The sequence below is a fragment of the Protopterus annectens genome, chromosome 5.part0 (genome assembly GCF_019279795.1).
Source record: "Protopterus annectens isolate FY-2018-M chromosome 5.part0, PAN1.0, whole genome shotgun sequence".
In the NCBI taxonomy this organism is placed as follows: domain Eukaryota; kingdom Metazoa; phylum Chordata; order Ceratodontiformes; family Protopteridae; genus Protopterus; species Protopterus annectens.
In genome coordinates, this window is record NC_056735.1 from 281,593,001 (window position 1) to 281,617,518 (window position 24,518).

Consider the following 24,518-nt stretch of genomic DNA (forward strand, 5'->3'; position numbering starts at 1 on the left):
AATTCTACACCTTATTAATATGTATGCAGTTACATTATTGTCTGCCTAACCCAAAAATCAGTGTGCTAAGAGTTTGCTTTTGCAATATAATTTACATCACTTTTTGCATAAACCTTCTTATGGTAATTTTTCTAAATCAGGATTTTACCTCTATTTTTCACCCTTCATTCATTGAATTGACAGGAAGCAAAGGATCTGCGCGCAGTGCACAGTGATGTCCTAGCCTGTCTGTACCACTAAATGTGCGCACCTGTGTGCTTTGTATGTTTGTTGAGGGTGTTTGGTGGCAATGGGGTCCACTGCTGTTTTTAATACAGCACGTGATTTGATAGTCACTTCTCATTGATAAATTCACTACAACAATGTATCATTCAGACTACAGCAATGTATCATTCTGCCTACCTGGCTGCCATGGGTAGTTTTTTTGGGATTTTGATTGGCTTGGTTGTTAAACGCTCTTATGCAGTAGGTTGAATCATACCTCTCAACCTCATAGCGCAAGAAAAGTGGACAAAGTTTATAATGGGGGACAAAGGTCCAAAAATAGGGCCAGATTTTAAACATTGCTGTTATAAACACAGAAAGTTACTACAATAACACATTTTGTGTTAGCATGCATTTTCTGATGGATATGAGCTCTGGAACTTAGTGTCTGACATTATTTAATGACTTCAGTCTTCAGTGATTTCCCAGAAAAACATAAACTTTATGCAGAGCAAACCAAAAATATGGAACAGAAATTTGAAAATTCTGCAAAAATCTGGACAGTTTTGTGTATGTATGTGTGTGTGTGTGTGTGTGTGTGTGTGTGTGTGTGTGTGTGTGTGTGTGTGTGTGTGTGTGTGTGTGTGGCATTCTCACATCTCAGCCAACACTAATTGATTCTTTTGCATTTTGTTATAAACACCATTATTCTTTTACAGTTTAGCCCTGCAAGCGCCAGAACATTCTTTCTTAAAACTTTGTACAATTATTCGTTTACATTTTAAGTCTTATGATTAAACATCTGGCTTTAACTGCATTTCCTCACAGATCTATTACTCCGCATTGTTCTGGGAAGTACTCTTGGTTAGCAACGGTTTTATTGTTTCTTATTGGTTTGACCAAAACCTTAATAGTAAACAACAGTTTTGTAATGACGCTGTGCTGCGATTTGCTCTTTTGTTATTGCATTATTATCATTACTCGGAGTAGTAGACTTATGGCAAGGCATATAGAAGTTTTATTCTTCTCTTGATGTTTGAACATTAGGGCACTCTTTTTTTATGGTTTAACAAGCAAACATTTCTACAGGTGTAATAATATATGGCAATGGTTACCCAACGTAGTGATTATGCAGTAATTAATTATAGCAAACATACTGAAATGTGCGGCTATATTTGTATTTTGTATTATAAATTTGCATACAATAACATAAGTGGCAGTGGCACATAGGTATGCTTGCAACTATGCTACAAAAGGTTATCTGCTAATGCTCCGTTCCAGTGCAAATCTGTCAAAGCTAGCGCTTGTAAGTTGTTACTAGAACAACTGTTTGCAAAGCTTCTTTGACTTATGCATCTCAAAAGGGAATGTGTATTGGGATGGGATCATATATATGAAAAATAAGTTTGACTGTTGCTGCAAGGTTTGTTGGTGGGATTTGCATGGTTTAAGTTGTTCTGTTATACAGGAAAAAGCTGGCAGACAGAATGGAAGTGTATTGAAAAGGTAATTATTTTTGATGCTGTGAGTTTGTGCTGTTACTGTACTTGGCAGATATTATATGCTGTGGTTTCCAAGTTGCCTTTTTTGTTTCCTTCTGTAATGTGGCATCGATTTTATTAATTTACACTGTAATGCCATTGCACAGCCTGAACTGCCTAAGTGAAAAGTAAACAGTGAAGTAAGTGCAGTGCAGACTTTTTTCATGGAGCGATAGCAAGGTGTAACTGATGTGACAGACACTATGTCAGTCCTTTTGTATTCTTCCTTTCAAAAGTAAAATAGTAAAATAGAAGTTGCATGTGTTAGACGAACACGCACATAATCCAGCCAGTTAATGTTATTTTTATAAAAGAATATTGTATTTTAGTTTTGCACAAGTTCAAATATTAATATACATAAACACTATTGTTCTTCTTATTTTGTGTTTCATGAGCATATTTTGGTTGTCTGTTCTTTAGTTTGTGTTTAAAAGTTGGTATCCCACAATTCCATTTGAGTGGGTGGAACTACATAATTGTGTATGCAAATTTTATGTTAATCAGTGTACAGATTTGTACCTATTTTCCATGGGCCTTGTACAGATTTTTGATGTTTCAAGGTTGAGAGGTATGCATTCCTGACATGTGGTGTGTCCTTCTTTCAGAGGTGAGACAATTGCCTCCTAATCTCTAACCACTGTTTCTGTGAAAAAAAAAACAACTTGTTTTCTTATCATGCATTTCTTGTTTACTGTATGAGGCAAAGCTCTTGATTAATGCAGTCAGCTGAATTTTGGCCTTGGTATCAGTTTGGATTTGCTCTGTCTTCTGCAGCATTTTATGCGTTTTGCTTAACACACAAACTCTCCCACTCCATTTATTCTTTCCTGTTTGGTTGGTTAATTAATTAGTTTAGTGAGTGAGTGAGTTGGTTGGTTAGTTAGTGTCTGTTCTGCTTTGTTTTCTTTTGTGTATAGGAATTAAGGGAGTGCCCAGGCATAAGTACTAAAGGATGTATGCTTTTAAGCTTTGGGTATTTTTTAAGCTGATTCTTGAGCTCCATAATTTGCTCTTTACTTGTAGGGAGAACTATTTACAATAATTAGCAGTATTGAAAAAGTATGCTGTCCAAAAACATGCCCTGCACATGACTGGGCATATACTACACATAGATGGATTATGTTCTGGAAAGTAGTGTAGTGTGATCTACAGTTTAAAAAATCTCAGTTATACCCCTGCTGGAATTATACAGCCACCTTGGCTGAAGGTTTCATCACCATTTGCACATGTACACACATTGATTTTGGCCACTGATGATTTGCTGACTGGTTAAATCCATTCTTCCGGCACTGTCTGTACTTTTAGAATAATGTCTGTTCATCCTGGGATAAGAGAACAGATGGCAAAAAAGTCATGAATGCTGAACATGCTTAGGTCGACCTACCCATTGGATTAGGTGTATCATTCTCATTTTACAGTGTTTCAGCTGATGCATCTATGGGAATATATCAATATTGTCATAAAATGCAGAATTTGTACCATGTCTCATAATATTTAATATCACAGTTCTGTTTGTGCTAGACATCATCTGGCATATAACTCAAAATGTTATATATGTTACTAAGTATTTTACAAGTCTTTTTTTTTTCATTTTCTGTATCTGTTTCATTGCTAATAACATTTTTGTATTCCTTTTACAAAGAGAATAGAAGAAATCATGAAGAGAACAAGGAAGAATGAAATACTGGATACAAAGGTGCAATGAATTACATTAGATTACTGTTGAATATACTTATCATAAATTAAATAACTCACAATTCACTAAAACACAATGAAAAACAAACCTATGATGTGATGTGCTGTGTAACCATCCTGCATCCCATACTTAAAACATTTAGAACTATAATCCTGTTGTAACTACATTTTCAGTCTGAGTATGCATTTGAGTTTTAATGTTCTGGGTTTGGGTACAGCTCATTCCTTCTTTCTATGAAGAGCAGGCAGTAGGATTTCATAACAAGACTCAGCAGTTTGCTTAGCCTCAGTGAAGCAGCCTGACAGACTAGAAGATAAAACAGACCTCTGCCATATGTAACACATTCTGAACTGTTGTGTTCTGTAGACTGGCTAATTAGCATTATGTAAGAAGCTTCATGCTCATGCCTGCAGCAGCCATGTTATCTTGATAACCGCACACATACCAGTAGTTACTCTGAGGAAGTATACAAGGCTGTAACCAAGGTGAAAGTATACAGGTTCATTTGCTGGGTAGGTATCACATGTCAGGTCAGCATTGCTACTCCATGCAGTTATTTTTCTTCCCAACCACATATATGTACTGAGCTCACAGATGTAGACTTAAGTTTTTTTCAGCAGAAAAGCTAACTAATCACTTTTTAGGAGCTGGTAGTTAAGCTTCTTTTCTGTAGACATGGTAGTTTAAATGCTACGGAATGATTTCAGAGTGAGCAAGTTGATGATTTTGTAAAAATTGAGCAAAATGCTTCATTTTACACCAAAAGCTGTACTTAGCTACATGTCTGAGTTTGATCAGTATGAGTAGATGTCCTTCAAGGATGCATCTGCAGTCCTTACAAATGGGTTGTCCTGTCATCAGGCAGCCCTTCGGTCGGCCGGATTCCAAAGTCTGGGTCTGGCCTCGGCTGGTGTCGCACTTCACCCGACGTCATAGCTGCAGTTATTCGGGTATAAAGGCATCAGCCGACGCCATTTTCCTCAGTCTTTCTTGCCGCGTGGCGCCCGAAGCAGAAGCTGTTCGCAAGTGCCGGTCGGTCAGAACCAGAGATTACTACTACCGAATACTTCTACGAAGACTTCTAAAAGCCTCAGCTGATGTCAGAACCTTTTTGCATTTACCACAACATAGGCCTTTAGCTATACCTCCAGTTCTGTGTGTTGTAGATGATGCATTTAATGATGCTTGTACTGCTCCTGATTCACTACCTTCGGCCCCTGCTAAGCCCGATAGGTTCTACAGGGTCCCGGACACACATCACCATTTATACAAGGCTCCTTTTGCAGATCCCGAGACTATCTCCCAGGGGCCTAAGGCTGTAGCATCTACCTCTGCCAAAAATCCCCTCCCCTCAGAAAGGGAATCCAGGTCCTTAGAGAGATGGGGTAAAAAAGTTTACACTTCTGCTACTCTGTCAGCTAGGACCTTGAACTGTCAATTTCATATGATCCAGTATCAAGAATTTATGTTAGACCAGTTAACCAAAAAACTGTCCTCTGATGAACCTTTAGACAAGAAATATGTTCAGGAAATGGTACATAACATTCAGCAAGTTAGTAACCATTCTTTAAAATGTGGCTATGATGCACTGGAGGCTTCCTTTAGATCAGCCATGACTGGCACAGTTATCAGAAGGCATGCATGGTTAAAAGAGCAGGCCTTACCGGACCATGTCAAATCAAAACTATTAGATGCTCCCATGGACAAGGTCAATTTGTTTGGCTCTCCTGCACAACAGGTGCTGAAGAAGATGGAAGAGAAGGCAAAATCTGTGCAAACAGTGAAAGATTTCTTACAGGTCCAACCTCCAAGGTTTAGCAGGAATTGGCCCTCCAAGAATTGGTCCTTTCCAGACTCCTCCAAAGCACAGAGAGGCAGGAATAGGCGTTCTAGAGGCAGAAACCAATCCAGAGGTACCTACAGGGGATGCCAGTGGCAGGGTAACAACCAGCGAGGCACAGACACAGCCACCACCACTACTACAGGACAATCACAGTGACTTGGCTCTGGCACCGCCTACCAGGGAACAACTAGAAGCACCCTTAGGCGGGAAGCTAGCTTTATTTACAAAGAACTGGCATTACATCACAAGGGACAAGTGGATTTTGCAGACAATAGACCAAGGTTACAGGTTTCATTTCCATACTCTACCAGGAAAGAGAGGAATGCCAAACCTACCTCCAAATCAAAAGGCAGAAGCTCTGCAACAAGTAAATCAATTATTAAAGATGAGAGCTGTGGAAAAGGTACCACATATGGAGCAAGGAAAGGGCTTTTACTCCAGACTCTTCCTAGTACCAAGGAAAGAGGGCAAATGGAGACCTTTCCTTGTTCCAAAATTCAAAATGCTGACCCAACAGCAGCTTCTTCCCATGCTGGGCAAGGAGTCTTGGCTGGTAACTCTAGATCTCAAGGAGGCATACCTGCACGTCCCCGTACGACCAAATTGCAGAAGATACCTCAGATTTCTTGCAGGATCAGAGCATTATCAATTCTCAGCATTGCCCTTTAGCTTATCTACTGTGCCCAGAGTGTTCACGAAATGCCTGGCATCAGTAATCGCTCATTGCAGGCTTCAGGGGATCCAAATCTACCCTTACCTGGACGACTGCCTAATACAAGCGGACAACAAAAACAAGCTAGCAGAAGACTTACAAAGGGTCATTTACCTGCTACAAGCCCTGGGATACACAGTCAGTTTAAAAAAGTCAAAACTGATACCATCCCAGAGAATAACCTTTTTGGGTGCAGAGTTGGACACATCAAAGCAAATGGCATTCCTAACAGTAGAAAAACAGGAGCAGCTACCTCTCTATTTCTTGGCATTAACAAAGCAGAACCATCTGACAGCAAGAAAAGTACTGCAAGCCTTGGGCTTCATGGCATCCTGCATAATATTGGTTCCTCATGCCAGACTGCATATGAGAAAACTACAGTGGTACCTAAGGAATTTATGGTCTCAACACAAGCACAGCTTAGAAACCCAAATTCCAATTATTCCATGCCTGAAGCAAGAATTCCTATGGTGGGCTCAGGCTTGTCAATCAAACACAGGACTGCCCTTCCACAATACTCAACCAAGCCAAACCATCACGATGGACGCCTCAGACCTCGGTTGGGGGGCACACATGCTGGACAAGTGCATACAAGGCTTATGGACTCAAGACCAGCTGCACCTACACATAAATCTAAAGGAAATGCTGGCAGTAAAACTGGCAATTCAGGCATTCAGACCATTTCTCCAACAAGGTCTATTGATGATAAGGACAGACAACACCACAGTTATGTGGTACATCAACAAGCAGGGAGGCACACATTCGTATCCTCTTTGCCGGATGGCACTGGACCTCTGGAATGTGGCCCTGAGCTACAACATTCAGTTAAAAGCAATTTTTGTACCAGGAAAAGAAAACATTCTAGCAGACATATTAAGCAGGACTACCACGGATGCCCACGAATGGATGCTGCATCCGGACATCTTCAAAACCATTACAAGAAAATGGGGGCTTCCAGAAATAGACTTATTTGCATCCCCACTCAATCACCAGCTAAAGAAATTCTGCACAAGGACGTACCACCCACTTGCTTGGAAGGTGGACTCCCTATCCTTCAGTTGGAAAAACCTGACAGCATATGCATTCCCACCGCCTCCTTTGATGCACAAGGTGCTATTGAAGATCAAAGAGGACCATCCAAGGATCATTCTGATAGCTCCAGACTGGCCAAGGCAACATTGGTACCCATTACTGAGGAGCATGTCTCGGGAACAAATATGGCCACTGCCCCTGGTTCCCTTGCTGTTAACACAGAACAACTACAACAATCTGCATCCAAACCTGAAAACTCTGCAGCTGACTGCCTGGAACATTGCATAAGACCAATTAACCCTAATTTATCCCAAAGGGTTAAAGACATTATCCTTGAGGCTTGCAGACCCTCAACAAGAAAAAATTATTCAGCGAAATGGAAAAGATATCTCATTTGGAGTACTACAAAAGGAGAAGATGTGTCACTGGTAAACATAGCCAACATCCTGGAATACTTGGCAGAGCTCTTCCACACAGGCCTGTCCTATTCCTCCATCAAGATTCATGCATCAGCTATTTCAGCAAAATACGACTTGGATCCCCCTGTCTTCTCACATCCTCTGCTCAGACAGTTTCTGAGAGGTATTAAAAATGTAAAGCCTCCTAGGAAGCCACCATTACCAGCATGGGACTTGAACTTTGTGCTAGAAAAATTGACACTTCCTCCTTTCGAACCAGCAGCAACAGCAGAACTACAATACTTATCATGGAAGACTGCCTTCCTGCTGGCAATCACTTCAGCAAGAAGGGTATCTGAACTCCAGGCATTAATGGCAGTACAACCCTTCCTGATCTTCCATCAAGACAGAGTGTCCATGAGAACAAATCCTTCCTTTATGCCTAAGGTGGTCTCCAGAGTTTCTTTGAATCAGGCTATCCACCTACCTACATTCTTCTCCAACCCACAGAACAGGGGAGAAAGACTGCTGCATACCTTGGATGTACATAGACAATTACGCTACTACCTGGACAGGACCAAGGGCAATAGAAAAACTGACCAGCTACTGGTAGCATATGCAACAGGAAGGGAAGGAAAAGCAATTTCAAAACAGACAATCTCCAAGTGGATAGGAAATTGCATTAGATTTTGTTACTCCTACCATGGAAAGAAAACTCCAGAGAACATCAGGCCTCACTCTACAAGGGCTACAGCCGCTACCACAGCCTTCTTACGAGGAGTGGCTACAAAGGACATTTTAGAGGCTGCCACTTGGAGCTCCGTGCATACATTTGCCAAGCATTATAATTTACCTTTATACTCTAGATCCCGAGCAGGTTTTGCCACTGCTGTTTTGCAAGGGATCCTTACTACACCATAACTTTATTTTTCCACCTCCCCCAGTTTGGCTATGGTATTCTACCCATTTGTAAGGACTGCAGATGCATCCTTGAAGGACATAGTACAGTTTTGTACCTACCATAAATGTAGATGTCTGATAGGAATGCATCTGCAGTCAGGATTACCCACCCGCCTTCCCCTCTGTGGTGCTCCTAGGGTATTTGCCCATCTTATAGCTAGCTGGGGGAAGCTATTATGGTGTATTTGTTTGTATATATGTACATACATGCTTATTTTTTGTGTTTGCTCTCTACTATTTGGAATCATTGGCATTTATCCAAATTTAGCCTTCCAAGAGGGCACCTGGCATCTGGGGCAAGAAACACTGAGGAAAATGGCGTTGGCTGATGCCTTTATACCCGAATAACTGCAGCTATGACGTCGGGTGAAGTGCGACACCAGCCGAGGCCAGACCCAGACTTTGGAATCCGGCCGACCGAAGGGCTGCCTGACGACAGGACAACCCATTTGTAAGGACTGCAGATGCATTCCTATCGGACATCTACATTTATGGTAGGTACAAAACTGTACTTTATCTGAGGTCACTGCAGTATGGCTGTCTCCTTTTCCCCTAAGTTGCAGCATCTGCAGAGTCAATGTTATTACAAAGGAGATATAAGGAGTGCATGCAGCCCCCCTATATGGTGGGTAGATTCACAGGTTTATAAGTAATTACCAAGCAGTCAGTCATCAGCTCATTTTCAGAATAGTTTAGAACACTCAGCATCAAGAGTTATCTCTTAGCTCAAGGAGAGAAACAACAAGATAGGCCTGTGGAGAATATGGGAGTGCCCATCCAGTTGTCTGGGTGGGATGATGTGGAAGCTTTGCCTTCAAAGTAGAAGTATTTTGTTTCAGAGAAAGCAGCTTTCATAAGATTGCTTTTGTTCTATGTTTTTCAGACTTTTTTTATTTCAGCATCATGGGCACAGGAAATCCAAGTTCCTTAATATGATTTTACCACTCTCCTATATAGTCAATGTGTATTGTAATTTATTTTTTTATTTACATATAGGTTATTTAGCTTATGAGACTTTTATTAACATCTCTAACTTAACTAGATCAAAGCTGTATTTCCGATATATTTGGATAACATGCTGTGGTCATCATTACTCAGTGGTGCAACTGACAATAATAACTTTTCTTGTTACTTTCAGTTTTTGGATAAAATTGCCTATGAAGAATATCATTCAGTTTGTTTTCCTACAAGCTGATTAAGAAATACACCTCTTAGCTTATTATGTCATTATGCTGGATTTCCAAATTTTGGAGAAGGAATATACTACAAAAATGGGTTTTCATAAAAAATAAAAATAATTTACAGTCTGAAGTAATACTAATTTGATTTTCTCATCATCAGTTACAGCAGCAAGATTATTCTTAAGGATTAATTGGGTTGTTCCAGTGTGTAATAAATTATTTACACAGAGATTTATCATATTTAGAAATACTGCTCCAGCAAACTAGTTATTTTGGAATGTGCCATCAATTTTCTGTTTATTTTTGTAATTTTTAATAAAAAAGGTTAGTCTTTTATGCATCAAAGTTTCAGTGTGTTAGCATCAAGTGATTTATATGTGTATGGATATATGCATCTTTGTTGGTGATTTTAGTTTGTTGTTATGAAAAGAGGCTTTGACCTCCATTTGTCACATATAAATTGAAATAAACCAGAAACTAAACTTGGATAGGTAACAGGAAGGTTGAATGGAACATTCATGCCTAATTTGCCGACTGGTTTAGGATCATGCACAACACTTGCCTTCAATAAACAAGTTTGTACATGCAAAAGTTCATACACAGTACCTGTCTTCGTCAAATGAATGTGTATGTTAAAACAATATTTGAAGTTCCACAGGTTAGTGAAACTAAATATAAGTAGAGTTAAAATGATTGACAGAAACTGATGCTATAAGACTGGAGTAACTTGGTAATTATTGAAGACAGGAAAAATAGATATAATAAGGTGTACATAGAATACTGAAAAAGCACAATACATTAAAGTATGAGCTGCTAAGAAGTTACCATGCAATGGGTTAGGTTGCCTCAGTCTCCCTCATTCTCTGTTTCCGTGCTGTGTAACTCTGAGGAAGTCACTTAACTAGACATTACTACTGGATTACCTCTGAAAACAGGCAGTTGTGTGTATTTTTATCCTTTAAACACATTGGTGTGAAGGGCAGAAATTTTTGAAACCAATAATGCATATAGAAGTGGGTTTTTAAGAGGAATAATAACCAAAACACTTAAAATGAGAAAGCTGGTCCTAGCTGAGGTGGATGTAAAAGTTCCAGTATCACCTATCAAAAGAGTAGGGGTCCTTTGTTTAAAAACAAAAAATTTTGCAATAAACGTATAAACATATTTACAATAAATATACATTATTTACATGGACAGCTTTTTTCTTTAACAAAATAATAAAAGGCAAATTATATTTAGTTATGAGATCCCCATTCAATTTTCCACAACTAAAATCTTATTTTCTTCAATTTCATTGCCAAATCCTATTTTTCATTAAACAAAATTTCCTTAACTCTTTGGTTCCAAATTAACCAAATTATACAAAACATTTTTTATCAATTTTTGTTGCATACTTTCACCTTTTCATTTGTAATAACCATACTCGATCATATCCATATTTAATTTACTTACATTTTCTAGTCCTTCTAAATATTTTAAATTAACTAACGTCTTCCATAAAGTTTTAATACTTCTACATCCAAGAAAGACATGCTCACATGTTTCAGATTCTTTACAATTCAAACAAATCATGTCTTTTTCATCCTATATAGCATATTTGCTTTCACTGGGAGCATTTGTATACTAAGTCTTCATTAAAAAATGTTGATATTCAACAATTTCTTTGCATCTTGACATTTTAGCTTGAATTGCATTAATTCTAACTTTTGATAACTCTTTCCATGGGTATACACAAAAATGTTCATTCATAATGTTATTTTACCATTTCTTCTATTATCTTCTATTTCATCAAGTTTTGTTTTCCATAAAAAATTCCTGTCGATGATAATTTATTTCATAATTAATTGATAATCTTTTCCTTTTATTACTCCAAATATATAAACACTCTTCTTTATATTTAGATTTCAATATTTGTACTAGTAATGAATCATTGTTGTACTTTAAACATTCTAATATTTTGAATAAATGCTAAGATGCTGTATAAACTACAGGCTTATCAATCCTGTACCTCCTTCTTCTCAATTAACAAATAATGTACCTCTCTTTACAAGATTCAACCTAGAAGCCCAAAAAATGAAAAAAAATGATACTATAAACTTCCTTTTCACATAAAACAGGCACACTAAAGACATTTGCCCAACAAGATACTCTTGTTAAAAGAATAGAATTAATCAAGGAAACTTCTTTTTAAAAGACAGTCTGAATGTTTTCTAAAACCTACACATATTATTAATTTTTTTCAAATTTTTCTTTCCATAACTGTAATGTATTCTCCCTTTTTTCTAAACAAATCTCAAGTACTCTTATATTTGCTAAGCTAAACTTAACAACTCCCAACATGCCATCAAAACCCAACCGTTGACTATTTCTTTATTTTTTGTGACATTTAAACAGTCTTGCAAACCCTTTATTATTCTACTCATACCTTTACTGTTTTGGCAGAAATGATAATATCATCTGCATAAAAAAGCAAAATTAGCACAACTACCCCTTCTTTAGTTATATAACTCATCATTTTCATCTCTTTATTTATAAATGTGGAAATCACATTCATTACCAAAGAAAATATTATACTACTCGGGGGTGCATGTTTGTCTTATGCCCTTCCGAAGTACTATTTCCTTACTTAACCAACCATTAATCAGTGACCTTATTGTATTAAACTTATATGCTGTCATACATACCTTTATAATCTGAGTCCCTGTGTTACATTATTTCAGTAGATCCCCTAACAGTTTCACTTCAGAATCCTGAAATATCACAATCCTGAATTTCAGAAAACTTCATAATCTGGAAGCCCAAAATCCTGAAAACTCAAAATCCTGAATCCGAAAAGAATGAAAACACACAGGATACATATACTGACTATAGAGAACACAAATCATATTATGTTCCACCAAATATAAGCAGGAGGCAAGCTCCCCTGCACCCCCATGTGGGGAGCTGTGCCCTTCACACCCCCTGCTACTTAAATATATATCAACTCCAAGATTGCATTTTATTACACTATCATGAGTTATGTTGTAGTATTGCAAGTTAAAAGGGAATGTTACTAAGGTTACAACAGGCAGTCATGAACACATGTGATGGTATGGTTGCCATTTTTTTTCTGTGGAGTGCAATCTTGGCGTTTATATATTTAATTAGCAGGGGGTGTGGGGGTCGCAGCCCCCACAAGGGGGGGTGCAGACCCTGCCCATACTTGGTGAAATGTGTTATCCTTTGTCTTGTATGTGTTACTCTGTGTCCTTGTACTGGAATATTGTCATTCTTTGTGTCCTGTATATTTTCAGTATTTACTGATTCGGGATTTTGAGTTTTTAGGATTTTGAATTTTCAGGATTTTTGGGTTCCGGATTATGAAGTTCAAGATTGTGATATTTCAGGATTCTGAAGTGAAACCCTCCTAACACATTGTGTTGAACAGAATCAAATGCTTTGCTTACATCACATGCCATCATTCTAGCTTGATTATTTTTGTTTAAAAAACATTTACTACTTCCCTTATAACCAAAAGTAACTCTTGCACACTTCTACCATTTGTACTATGTATACTTTTATTCATAACTTTATTTAATTTGCTTTCCATTCATCTTTGTATAATCTTCATAAATATTTTATAATCTGTATTGTTCAATAGTATAGGTCTCCAGTTCTGATTTCATCCGTACAAACTTTTTTCCATATAAATTTTATTACTCCACTACATATTGCTTTATGTCAGAAACCCTCACTTAACCATTCATTTAACACCATTAAGAAATATCCTTTTTGTACCCTGGTCATATTTTTATACATTATATAGGAGAAATGGCAGTGGACTTTTTAACCAGATTGTTTAATGACATTTTGGAAAGTCAGAGGATGCCTGAGGAGTGGTGAAAAAGTGTTTTGGTACCTATCTTTAAGAATAAGGGTGATGTGCAGAGCTGCAGTAACTACAGAGGGATAAAACTGATCAGTCATAGCTTGAAGTTATGGGAAAGAGTAGTGGAAGCTAGGTTAAGAAGGGAGGTGATGATTAGTGATCAGCAGTATGGTTTCATGCCAGGAAAGAGCACTACAGGTGCAATATTTGCTCTGAAAGTGTTGTTGGAGAAATACAGAGAAGGTCAGAAGGAGTTGCATTGTGTCTTTGTGGACTTAGAGAAAGCATATGACAGGGTGCCTAGAGAGGAGTTATGGTATTGTATGAGGAAGTCGGGAGTGGCAGAGAAGTATGTAAGAGTGGTACAGGATATGTACAAGGGTAGTGTGACATTGGTGAGGACTGCAGTGGGAGTGACAGATACGTTTAAGGTGGAGGTGGGATTACATCAAGGATCAGCTATGAGCCCTTTCGTATTTGCAGTGGTGATGGACAGGTTGACAGATGAGATTAGACAGGAGGCCCCATGGACTATGATGTTTACAGATGACATTGTGAATATGTAGTGAGAGTAGGGACCAGGTTGAGGAGACCCTGGAGAGGTGGAGATATGCTTTAGAGAGGAGAGGAATGAAGGTCAGCAGGGCTAAAAGAGAATATATGTGTGTAAATGAGAGGGAGGGTAGAGGATTGGTGAGGATGCAGGGAGTAGAGTTGGTAAAGGTGGATTATAGGTTCATAGGTTTATACTAGGCTATCTGCCTAAGGCATTTATAAGCCTAGCCCAAAGTTTTGTGGCTTACGCCACCCCTTATATAAAAAAATACTGTGCCCATTAGTTTGTTGTGCCTCTGTCCAGCAGTGACACAGAGATGATTCCCGGGGTAAACCTACGATCTCCCATCCACAGGTCAAGATTTCTCTTGAACAGAGCCAGCAAGGTGCTCTGCCTCACATGGACCGGGATTTTATTCCACAGCATAGGGAGTCTCTGAGTGATAAATCTATCCCTCCAGCACATCCTATTTATATTTGTGCTAAGGTTTAAGTCGCTTGCTCTAGTGGTTTTGGTGGATTTGGATTTTTTGAGGTGGAGCATGTCCATTAATTCCGGGTTGGACATGGCCTTGTATGTCAGGCACATGTCACCTCTGAGCAGACGGTATGCGACTGAATAGAGCTGGAGTTTCTTCAAGTCTGGCAGCATATGACAGATTTTGGAGTCCCTTTATCCTTTTGGTGAGGAACTTTTGGGGTCTCTCCAATTGCTGCAGATGTCGGATGAGATACATCTCGAATGGGGCATTGTACTCGATCATTGGTCTGATAAGTGAAGAGTACAGGGGAACAATGACCTCACTAGATCTGGATGTGAATCCCTTCATGATCAGGTGGGCAATGTAGAAGGTCTTTCTAACCACTTTATCAACGTGAGTGTCAAAAGAAAGGCCACTGTCAACCTGGGTCCCCAGGTCCCTGATAACCTCTTCTGTACTTAGTGGATTGCCGCCTATATGGTAGCTTGGGGTTACCTTGTTTTTCCCGAAGGGTATAACTATACATTTTTTGGTGTTTAACTTCAGGCCATGGCTCTGGCACCAGCTATCTGTTTCCGTGAGTCCCTTCTGAAGGACATCCGTGTCTGATGCACTTTCCACTATGGCACCCAGTTTGCAGTCGTCTGCCAACTTTGTCAGCCAAAGTCCTCCCATGTTGGCCTGTACTTCTGAGAAGTAGATGCCGAACAATAGGGGGCCAAGGACCGAGCCCTGTGGGACACCACTTGTGACCGGCTTGGAGTCTGACATAGCACCAGCAACTCTAACCCTGTGGGTTCTGTCCTTAAGCCAGTTTGCAACCCATCTTGTGACATATGGGTTTACATTTAAGCTGGTAAGTTTTTCTACAATACCGAGTGGGGTATTGTGTAAAGCTTTGCAAGGTCAAGGTAGGCTGTATGGACTGCCTTTCCTCATCAGTGGCCTTGGTGACTGTTTCGAAGAAGTCGACCAAGTTCAAAAGGCATGATCTGCCCTTGACGAAGCCAAACTGGGTCAGGTCCAATGTCTGCAAGTCCCCTATATCTTTGTTTATGAGCTCCATTATGATCCTCTCCATAGCTTTGCAGACTAGACTTGTTAAGCTTATGGGCGGTAATTACCAGGGTCCGTAGAGGCACCGCCTTTGTGGAGTGGGACCACAGTTGCCGTACGCCACTCCTTGGGCACGTATCCTGTGGTAAGGCTGAGATTAAACAGCTGCCTTATGTGCGGATTTAATTCCTCATTTAGCTCGTGTAGCACACAGCCGGGGACACCATCCGGTCCCATTGATGCTGTGTTTTAGCTTTAGAGAGCAGCTTTCACCAGCGCATTTGAGATGTCTGAGAGGCTACACTCCGCTGGGATAGTTATCTCTCCCTTAGGGAGGAAGAGTGGGGTGAAGTTTGCACTGAACCTGTCTGCCAGTATGTTGGCAATGTCTGTGGGTTCAGTGATTTTTGTATCATTTTGGACTAATTCTGAGCATATCTGGGAGTTTCCACCCAGGTTCCTAACATAGCTGAAAAAGGCCTTATGATTGTCCTTTGAATCCATGGCAATTTTTCACTCAAAATTGGCCTTAGTTGATTTTATGAGTGCTCGTATTTTTTTACTAATAATGATCAGGGGTGATTTCCCTTTTATGGATTTTGTTCTATCATGTAATAGCTTTCTCTTCTTATTGTAAAGTTTGTTAATGGCTGGGGTCCACCAGACTGGACGTTTGCCCTTTGTGGAAAGAGTCTTTGTTTTATTTAGGATTGCATGATCCATGCAGTCCTGGAGGTGTTCATAGAAGGCATTTGTAAGGGCTTCCGCAGCTTGGGTTGTGGTTTCCACTGGCTCAGGGGCCTTGAAGGATACCACACCAGTCTTGAGTAGTGTGAAGTTTGCTTTAGAGAAGTTCTTCACTGTGGTCTTTTTTGTTTGGGGTGGGGGCGGGATGTGGATTTCCAGTGAGATTAGTTTATGATCAGATCTCACCAATGAGGGATATACTTCGGTGTGGAGCATTTTGTCCCCATGTTTGTGATAATGAGATCTAGTATATTTTCTCCTCTCGTGGGAACAGTGACTAGCTGTTCCATGGCATTTGAATTTATGAACTCCAGGAACCATTGGGCTAGAAAGTTAGGGCTTGAGTAATGTTCCCAGTCTATATTCGGGTAGTTTAAGTCACCCAATATGATGGTGTTTGGAGATACATTTATACCCTCCAGTGTCTTCAGGAAGGCTGTGTGGGGTTCCTGAGTTTGAGAGGGTGGCCTGTAGCATGCTACAATTTGTAGAGCAGTTTTGCCTATGGTTAGTTGCACCTGGATGGTTTCCGAAGCTTCGTGCGTTGCCACCAACCTGGAGGTGTGGGTATCCTTTATGAATATGGATACACCCCCTCCTTTTGTGGTGTGGTCCAGGTTTTGGGGCCGGAACACATGATATGACGTAAAACCTAATAGTGCCGGGGTGCTCTCATTAGCCTTGAACCAGGTTTCAGTTACAGCACAGACATCGATGTTCTCCATACTGAGAAGGGCCTCTAGTGCATGCATTTTGAGATTTAGACTTCTGGCATTGAGCAGCATTACCCTCAGTTTCTTCCCATTTTTGATTTCTAGGGTGGTAGGTTTAGAATTTGAGCCTTGCCTAAAAAAGGCACTATGGGGGTGGTAAGAGCCTTAGCCAATATCCGGAATCCCAGGGGTGACAGGTGCAAGCCATCCCTTGCGAAGCAGCGTGGCTTGTCAAGCATGTCATCCCAGGCAGACAGACACTGGATCCCCTTTGAATGACACCAGACATTAAGCCAATTGTTAAAGCTGATCATCTTGTCTCTATATTGTGGCATCATTCTTGGTGAAGGAAGGATACTGCTCAGGGTCAGGGTCATACCTGTCTGGGCTACATAATCAGAGAGCTCCTCTATGTCTCTTTTCATGTAGTCCAGGGAGGTACGTCTCAGGTCGTTCACACCAGCATGGACAATGACTGTGTCATATTTGTACCTGCCGTGGAGTGACCCATGTGCTTGTGTTATGTGGCGGATTCTAGCGCCCGATAGGCAGCTTACTGTGACCCTCTCCTTGTTCAGCCTGGTGAGTGGGACGTCAGTGTGTCTGACTATGGAGTCACCTATAACAAGTATGTTTGGTGTTGTATTTGGCCTTAAGGGCTGTGACTGCTTTGCACACTGATTTTGTGGTTTATGTGTTGCTTGTGGGGTGTCTTGAGGTAGCAGTTGTTTGGGTGTCTGCTTTGGAGGCCTTTGCTGTTTAGGTAAATTTTTACTCAGAGCCTCCGAGTATGTCTTTGTGTGTTTATGTGTTTGATTCAGTGGTGTGGTAGCATTATGTGAGGCTGGTTTTGTGGTGTGTGTAGTTGCCTTCTCCTCCTGTCTGGTCTTGCCAGTCCTGAGTTGAGAGAGCTCAGCCTCCAGTTTGGCTAAATAGCTGCATCTCTCGCAAGTATTTGTGTTATGTGGGAGGAGGAGAGGGTTGTCTGTGTACATGAGGCAATTGTAACATTGCCTCAATATTCCCAGATTCACCAACTGGGCAGGAGAGGACGCCAGCATCTGGCCCTTCAACATGCTAGAAAAATTAAGAAGTTAGGTATGAGACTGAATAAGAGAGGACTTGGTAAGGAAGTGGGTACTCCTGGGGGGGGGGTTGTAAGTGAGGGACTTTGTATAATATAGAAGTGACAAGTGCTGAGCTTTTTTTTTTTTTTTTTTTTTGAGAAGAAAAAAAAAAGAAAAACTTTTAGGAACAAGTGCTGCGCTTTTTAGTCAAGGGATATACTGTTTAGGTTACTAGTAGAGCAGTTCTAAGGGGAAAAAAATGAAGAACAGACTTTATGGAGCCAGAAAAAGTTTAACCTTGTTAAACTGGCGCTGCCCGATGCTGCTCTAGTGGCAACTCCGCGCTAAAGCACGCTAAAGCGTGCTTTATAGCAGGGGGCTGGAAAAGGCAGGAAATTACCCAAAATGGCCACTGAACTACAAGTTACTGTCTTAAACCACTCCTCTGAGGACAAACAGGCAGCTCAGTACTCCCCACTCCCACTGGTGAGTAAAGAAACTTCCCCCTGACCAAACAAAGAAAATGGAGAAGTACAGGAACCAAGACAAAGCCCAGGGATCAGCAAAATCTGATCACTGGAACAAACTAGCCAGGAAAGTTGGGAGAACAAGAACATTTTTTTGTTTTTTCAAGTTTTTTTTTCACAGACAGAACAGAAAACACAATAAATGCTTTGCTTTTCGATTAAATGCTATCAAAAGCTAGTACACTTGAGTGTATTAGCCTGTAGTTTAACTTTTAAGCAAACTTAAACTAAGAAGTGCAATCAACAATTAAAGCTTATAAAAACAGGAAAAACAGGTAATACCACTATAAAATAGACAGAAACAGTCGTCGAATAACACAAATGGTCGAAAAATGCAAGAAAAAATACTTAAAATCTGGAAAGTTGCTTTTTCCTTTCTCTGCTGCTCTCCTGAGTTTAAGTACTTGGAATCAACAGTTCAGAGTAATGGTGAGTGTGGAAGAGAGGTGAAGAAGAGAGTACAGGCAGGGTGGAATGGGTGGAGAAGAGTGTCAGGAGTGATTTGTGACAGACGGGTACCAATAAGAGTGAAAGTGAAGGTCTACAAGAGGGTAGTGAGACCAGCTATGTTATATGGGTTGGAGACGGTAGCATTGATGAAAAGGCAGGAGTCAGAGCTGGATGTGGCAGAGTTAAAGATGTAACGGGAACGGCCGAAGGAAGATGATATTCTATTCCATCCAGACCAGCTGCTGACTCCAGGTTGACCAATTTTAATACAGTTTCCAATTCCTCCATTGGAATATTTTTCTCCATTTCCTTACTATCTTGTTTTAAAAAAGGAATTTCTTTCAATTTATTATGTATTTGTATTTTTTTTTCTTTAAATAGCTCTTCTATGTAATTTTCTACTATTCTCATAATTTTATCTTGTGTGTTATATACTAAACCATTTATAGCTTTCATTTGCCTCTTTATACTATTATTTTCCTTAATAATCTTACTCAAATAAGGTGCAATTTCATATTTTTTTCCATGCAGAAAATATCTTTACTTATACAACAAATGATTTATTTTGGCCTTATTCAGCTTATACACTTCCTGTTCTTTAACAAAGAAGGCTCCATCATGTCTTTCTAAACTGTCAATTGTCTCTTTACTTAATATTCTATAATTCATTTTTTCTTCCCTTCTTTTATCTTGTTCACGCTGCATATAACATTTCTTGTACTTTTATTTAAAATATAACCACCATTCTGACCAATCCTTATAAAAGGCTTTCATCTCTACATGATCTTGTCACAGTTCCTAGCTATTTTCCTAGTTCATCTCATTTAACTTCATTTATTCTTTTAATTTCTTTGCCTATTTTTACATTTCCATAATTTCCTTTTAACCAAATCCAAATAGCTCTATGATTGGAAAAAACTCTTGTCAAAACATTTCTTCTAATATTCCTATTAACAATCCTGCAGAAAGTAGATAATAATCTATTTCCATTTTACATTCTCCTCTACTATAAGTCCTTGTACTTTTATCCCAAATTCTCAATTACCCACATTTTATAATTTCTAATACTTTTCTGACATCATCATTTTTTATTGGCATTTTAAGTTACAATTGAAATCTCCTATCACAATTATCTCTATATTTATAACAAAATATTGAATTAAAATGCTTCATTTCATCTCTCTCATTTTGTCACATAAGTATAAATTGCAACAACTCTCAAAATCTGAATATTTCATCTTATATCAACAATGGTAACTCTCCCCGGGATAACCAAGATAGTATTTAAAACTTTTATTGTATCCTTATACAATATAACAACTCCTGAACAGGTACCTTTTCCTAAGTTCCAACTCACATTATTTCCCCATCATATTTCAGTTTGATATCTTTCTTCTTTAGTTAAAAATCTAGACTCTTTCAGAATAATAACACTATCCTGTTCGTTACACTACTCAAAAATACTTATCCTTCTTACCAAACTTTTTAAACTATTAACATTTATTGTTAAACTGTTACAAGTAGCAATATCTTATTTATTTAAATTATCCCCTTCTTTATTTTTTCTTTACTATGACCTTCAATCATTTTTCTTTTTCTTTCCCCTACTCTTTAAACGATAGAACTTCTTTTTTAAGTGCATTCCATTTTCTGTCTTCCATATCACTAACACCTGAACCTCCTTTTACTACTTTTTCATTACCAAATTCTTGCTTTTCTTTTTCACTTTCTGAAATGCCTGTCTATATTAAATCAACTTGTCTAACTATAGTTTCCAATTCTACCTGTATGTGTTTTGCATCTTGTCTCTGATCAGTCTGAATATATATGTTCTCAGACTCATTTCTGTACATACCTAATGCCCTGTATTCTTACATTTCTAACATTTTAATTCACATATCTTAGGTTCATAGGTTCATAGGTTCATACTAGGCTATCTGCCCGAGGGCATTTACAAGCCTAGCCCATAGTTTTGTGGCTTACGCCACCCCTTTAGTATGGGGAACTATACCCATTATTTTGCTGTGCCTCTGTTGAGCAGTGACACTGAGGTAATCCCTGGGGTATATCTGCGATCTCCCATCCATTGGTCAAGATTTCTCTTGAACAAGGCCAGCGAGGTGCTCTGCCTCACATATACCGGGATTTTATTCCACAGCATAGGAGTCTTTGGGTGATGAATCTATCCTCCAGCACGTCCTATTAATAGCCGTGTCGAGGTTTAAGTCTCCCGCCCTTGTGGCTCTGACGGATCTAGATTTTTTGAGGTGAAGCATATTCATCAAATCTGGGTTTGACATGGCCTTGTATGTTAGGCAAAGGTCACCTCTGAGCAAGCGGTAAGCGACTGAATAGAGCTGGAGTTCTTTCAGTCGGGAAGCATAGGACAGATGTTTGAGACCCTTTATCCTTTTGGTGAGGAACTTTTGTGGCCTCTCCAGCTGCTGCAAGTGTCGGGTCAGATACATTCCGAATGGGGCATTGTACTCAATCTTCATATCATGTCCTAATTCCCTGCAGGTATAACATTTTCTTTTTTTTTCACAATTATTAATCAAGTGATCAGATTTAAGTATCTCACCATACCCCTATCCACTTCAACATATATAATGCAAGGAATATGCAGAATCTTTTCATTATCAACATTTAGAATTACCAGACAGCCCCATGCCCCAGCCCGTAAACCTCTTTTTTCATAAACATTTGAGATTTCTAGTACAGCTTTGCATATTTTCAATAAATGTCCTTTTAAAGTGTCTTTCTCTACTTCATTTCTAAATTGCATATAAATCTTTTTTTTTCCTCAGAAAAAAGTCCTTAATACATATACAAGGACAACAGTCTTTTATTTTCATATTCTCCTATAAGTTTCACCAATTGTCCAGATTAAAAAAAAATGTCACAGTAAGTCTCTTTATTTATATGCATAAAAGCTCTTACCTCATTTGCTCTAGTTCCAAGAGGTACAATTATTTCATCCCATACCTTGTATTGCCCAGTTCAGCATCTTCTTTTTTTCTATTCTTACTTTAAACAAAAATGTCTTTTTTTCTACTCATAGAATCTTTTTTCTATTGTTTTTCTTTCTGTGCTCCTATATTCACCATTTCTACATACGACTTCTTTACTGCCAGTTATGCCCACTGTCCATCCTCTCACTATATTCTGTCCATGATTTTATCCCAGGAAATTTTTTGCCACTTTCTGGATCACTCATATCCACTAAGTCCATAGGTAATTCATCCTGCAACCCTCCTGATTGAATTGTTGTAACAACACATGCTTGAGCTGAATCCTTTTCACCAAATAAGTTCTGCTGGAACAAATCCTCCAAATCTTCTGTTTCTCCTTCCACAACTTTATGATACTCCTGTGAAAGCTCGACTGCTTTCACTTCATCACTGCTTGTTAACTTATCTTTTAAAGGCTTGCCCACCTATAACTCAGTACTACTGTTCTCAGCCACATTAATATGTTTTCATCCAACACAAGTGATTCCACCATATCTCATGAATCTAACTCTTTTTCATCTTTGCTTAGTTCCATACTTTCTCTGATTTCTTCAAGTCACCTTCACCCTCGGTTCAGAAACTGGAATTGTTAGATTGAAATGAGTCCCCATTCATGAAAACAGTAGTTTTTTTTACTGCTATATACATTACATATTATTTACATATTTACATTATTTACTTCTATTTACAAATCTCCATACATTATCAGCTTCAGTTTAAGCATTTCTCCCCACTCTTTTATCCATTACCAAAACATTACTTTCTGAAAAATCTTTGCCAAAGTCCATTTTTCATTGTATTTAATTTCATTTAGTTTCTCATTCCATGTAGTCTATGAAACATAAAATATTATTCTGTCCGTTTTCTTCACTTCTTCCTGTTTTTGTGCACCATAATAACCAGATTCTATTATGTCCATATTTATTTGCTCACATTTTAACAGACTTTTCACTCTATTATGTTTACATATTTCTTTCCACAAATGAACTCTTTCACATTTCAGAAACACATGCTCAGTAGTCTCAAACTCAACCACATTTATTACATATTCTATTTTGCTTTTTTGTATGGCTTTTTTGCCTTAACCAGCAATTTTCTTATAGACAATCTCCATAAAGATCATTACATGCTTTAATATTTTTATAGTTATTACATCTCATCATTATGGCTTTTTTCTTATCTGTTTCTAAAGCTTTCCATGGATAAATACAATAAAATGCTTTCATAGTACTCAAGTACCATTCCTTTCTGTTTTTCTCACATATATTCTTATTTATTTTCCATAACACAATTTTGTTTTTATACACTTTTATTTCTTCATTCACAATGCTTTTACTTCTGTATTAACTTCCATTCCTTCACATAGTTCTTTGTGTTTGTAATGTAGTATAATTTCTATCAAGTTTTTTTATTTTCCTTCATAAATCTTTTAATGCCTTATATAAAATTAAAGATGCTGCATGTACTATTAGGTTTATTAAACCCAAGCTTCCTTGCTCTTCTTTCATATATAGAATTACACTCTTGACTGGATTCAGTCTAGAGCCCATGTAAAAGAAAATATAATTATCATTATTTCCTTTTCCTACTTAATAGGAATCATATAAATGTTGGCAACATAAGCAGATTTTCCTGTTATCATGGTGCTCAACAAGTGTGCTTTTTTCTATATGAAATTCTATATGATTTCCAAGAATTAGTCATATCCTTTACTTCTTTGAGTACATTATCCCATTGTTGTTGCCTGTATTTATTCCTTCCAAATATTATTCTCAATATATCTATATATTTTTCAATGAACTCAGTACCTTCTATCATACATTCAAAACCAAATCCTTTACTTTTCTATTTATACTTAAACCATTTTTTTAATTTATACTTAATTTTTCATTTACTTTTTCCATCCATACTTTATTTTGTAACAATTAATAAAATATCATCCACATAATTATACATTATTGGCAATTGTACTTCCTTCATCATTTTGTATTCACCGTTACTTGACATTTTATTAATTTCCTTCACTATTACATTCATAACTAATGAGAAAATTACACTACTAGCTGAGCAGCCCTGCTTTATTCCACATTCTATTTTTATTTCTTCCCCAATCCAGCCATTTACATTTAGTTTCACATAGTTCCTTTCATAAACAGATTTTATTACTTACAATACTTTTTGCTTACATTATATGCCTGCAAAATTCCTCATAATGATTTATACTGAATGTTATAATAGGCTTTACTTATATCCCCCCTATCATAACCTTCACCTCTACATTTTTATTTATGATATCAGCTATTTCTCTTATCCATAATAACTCTTGATTTCATTTTTCTTTTCTTTTGAATACATTTTGGTCATATATTCTATCCATTTTTGCAACCTTTTGTTATTATGCTCATAAAATGTTATAATCTGTATTATTCAATGTTGTAGGTATCCAGTTTTATATCTCCTCTTTATTTCCTTTTT

At 38.3% G+C, this 24,518-nt stretch overlaps 1 protein-coding gene across 10 annotated transcripts in view; it reads left to right on the forward strand.

The window, feature by feature from the left end:
• Positions 1-24,518, forward strand: part of MAP7D2 (MAP7 domain containing 2) — a 1,271,501-nt gene that overhangs the window by 1,160,767 nt on the left and 86,216 nt on the right. For all 10 annotated transcript variants that reach the window (XM_044072255.1, XM_044072256.1, XM_044072253.1 and 7 more), the window contains one exon: positions 3,388-3,441. In XM_044072255.1, the coding sequence (XP_043928190.1) occupies positions 3,388-3,441 (54 nt within the window). The remainder of the gene's footprint in view (positions 1-3,387; positions 3,442-24,518) is intronic.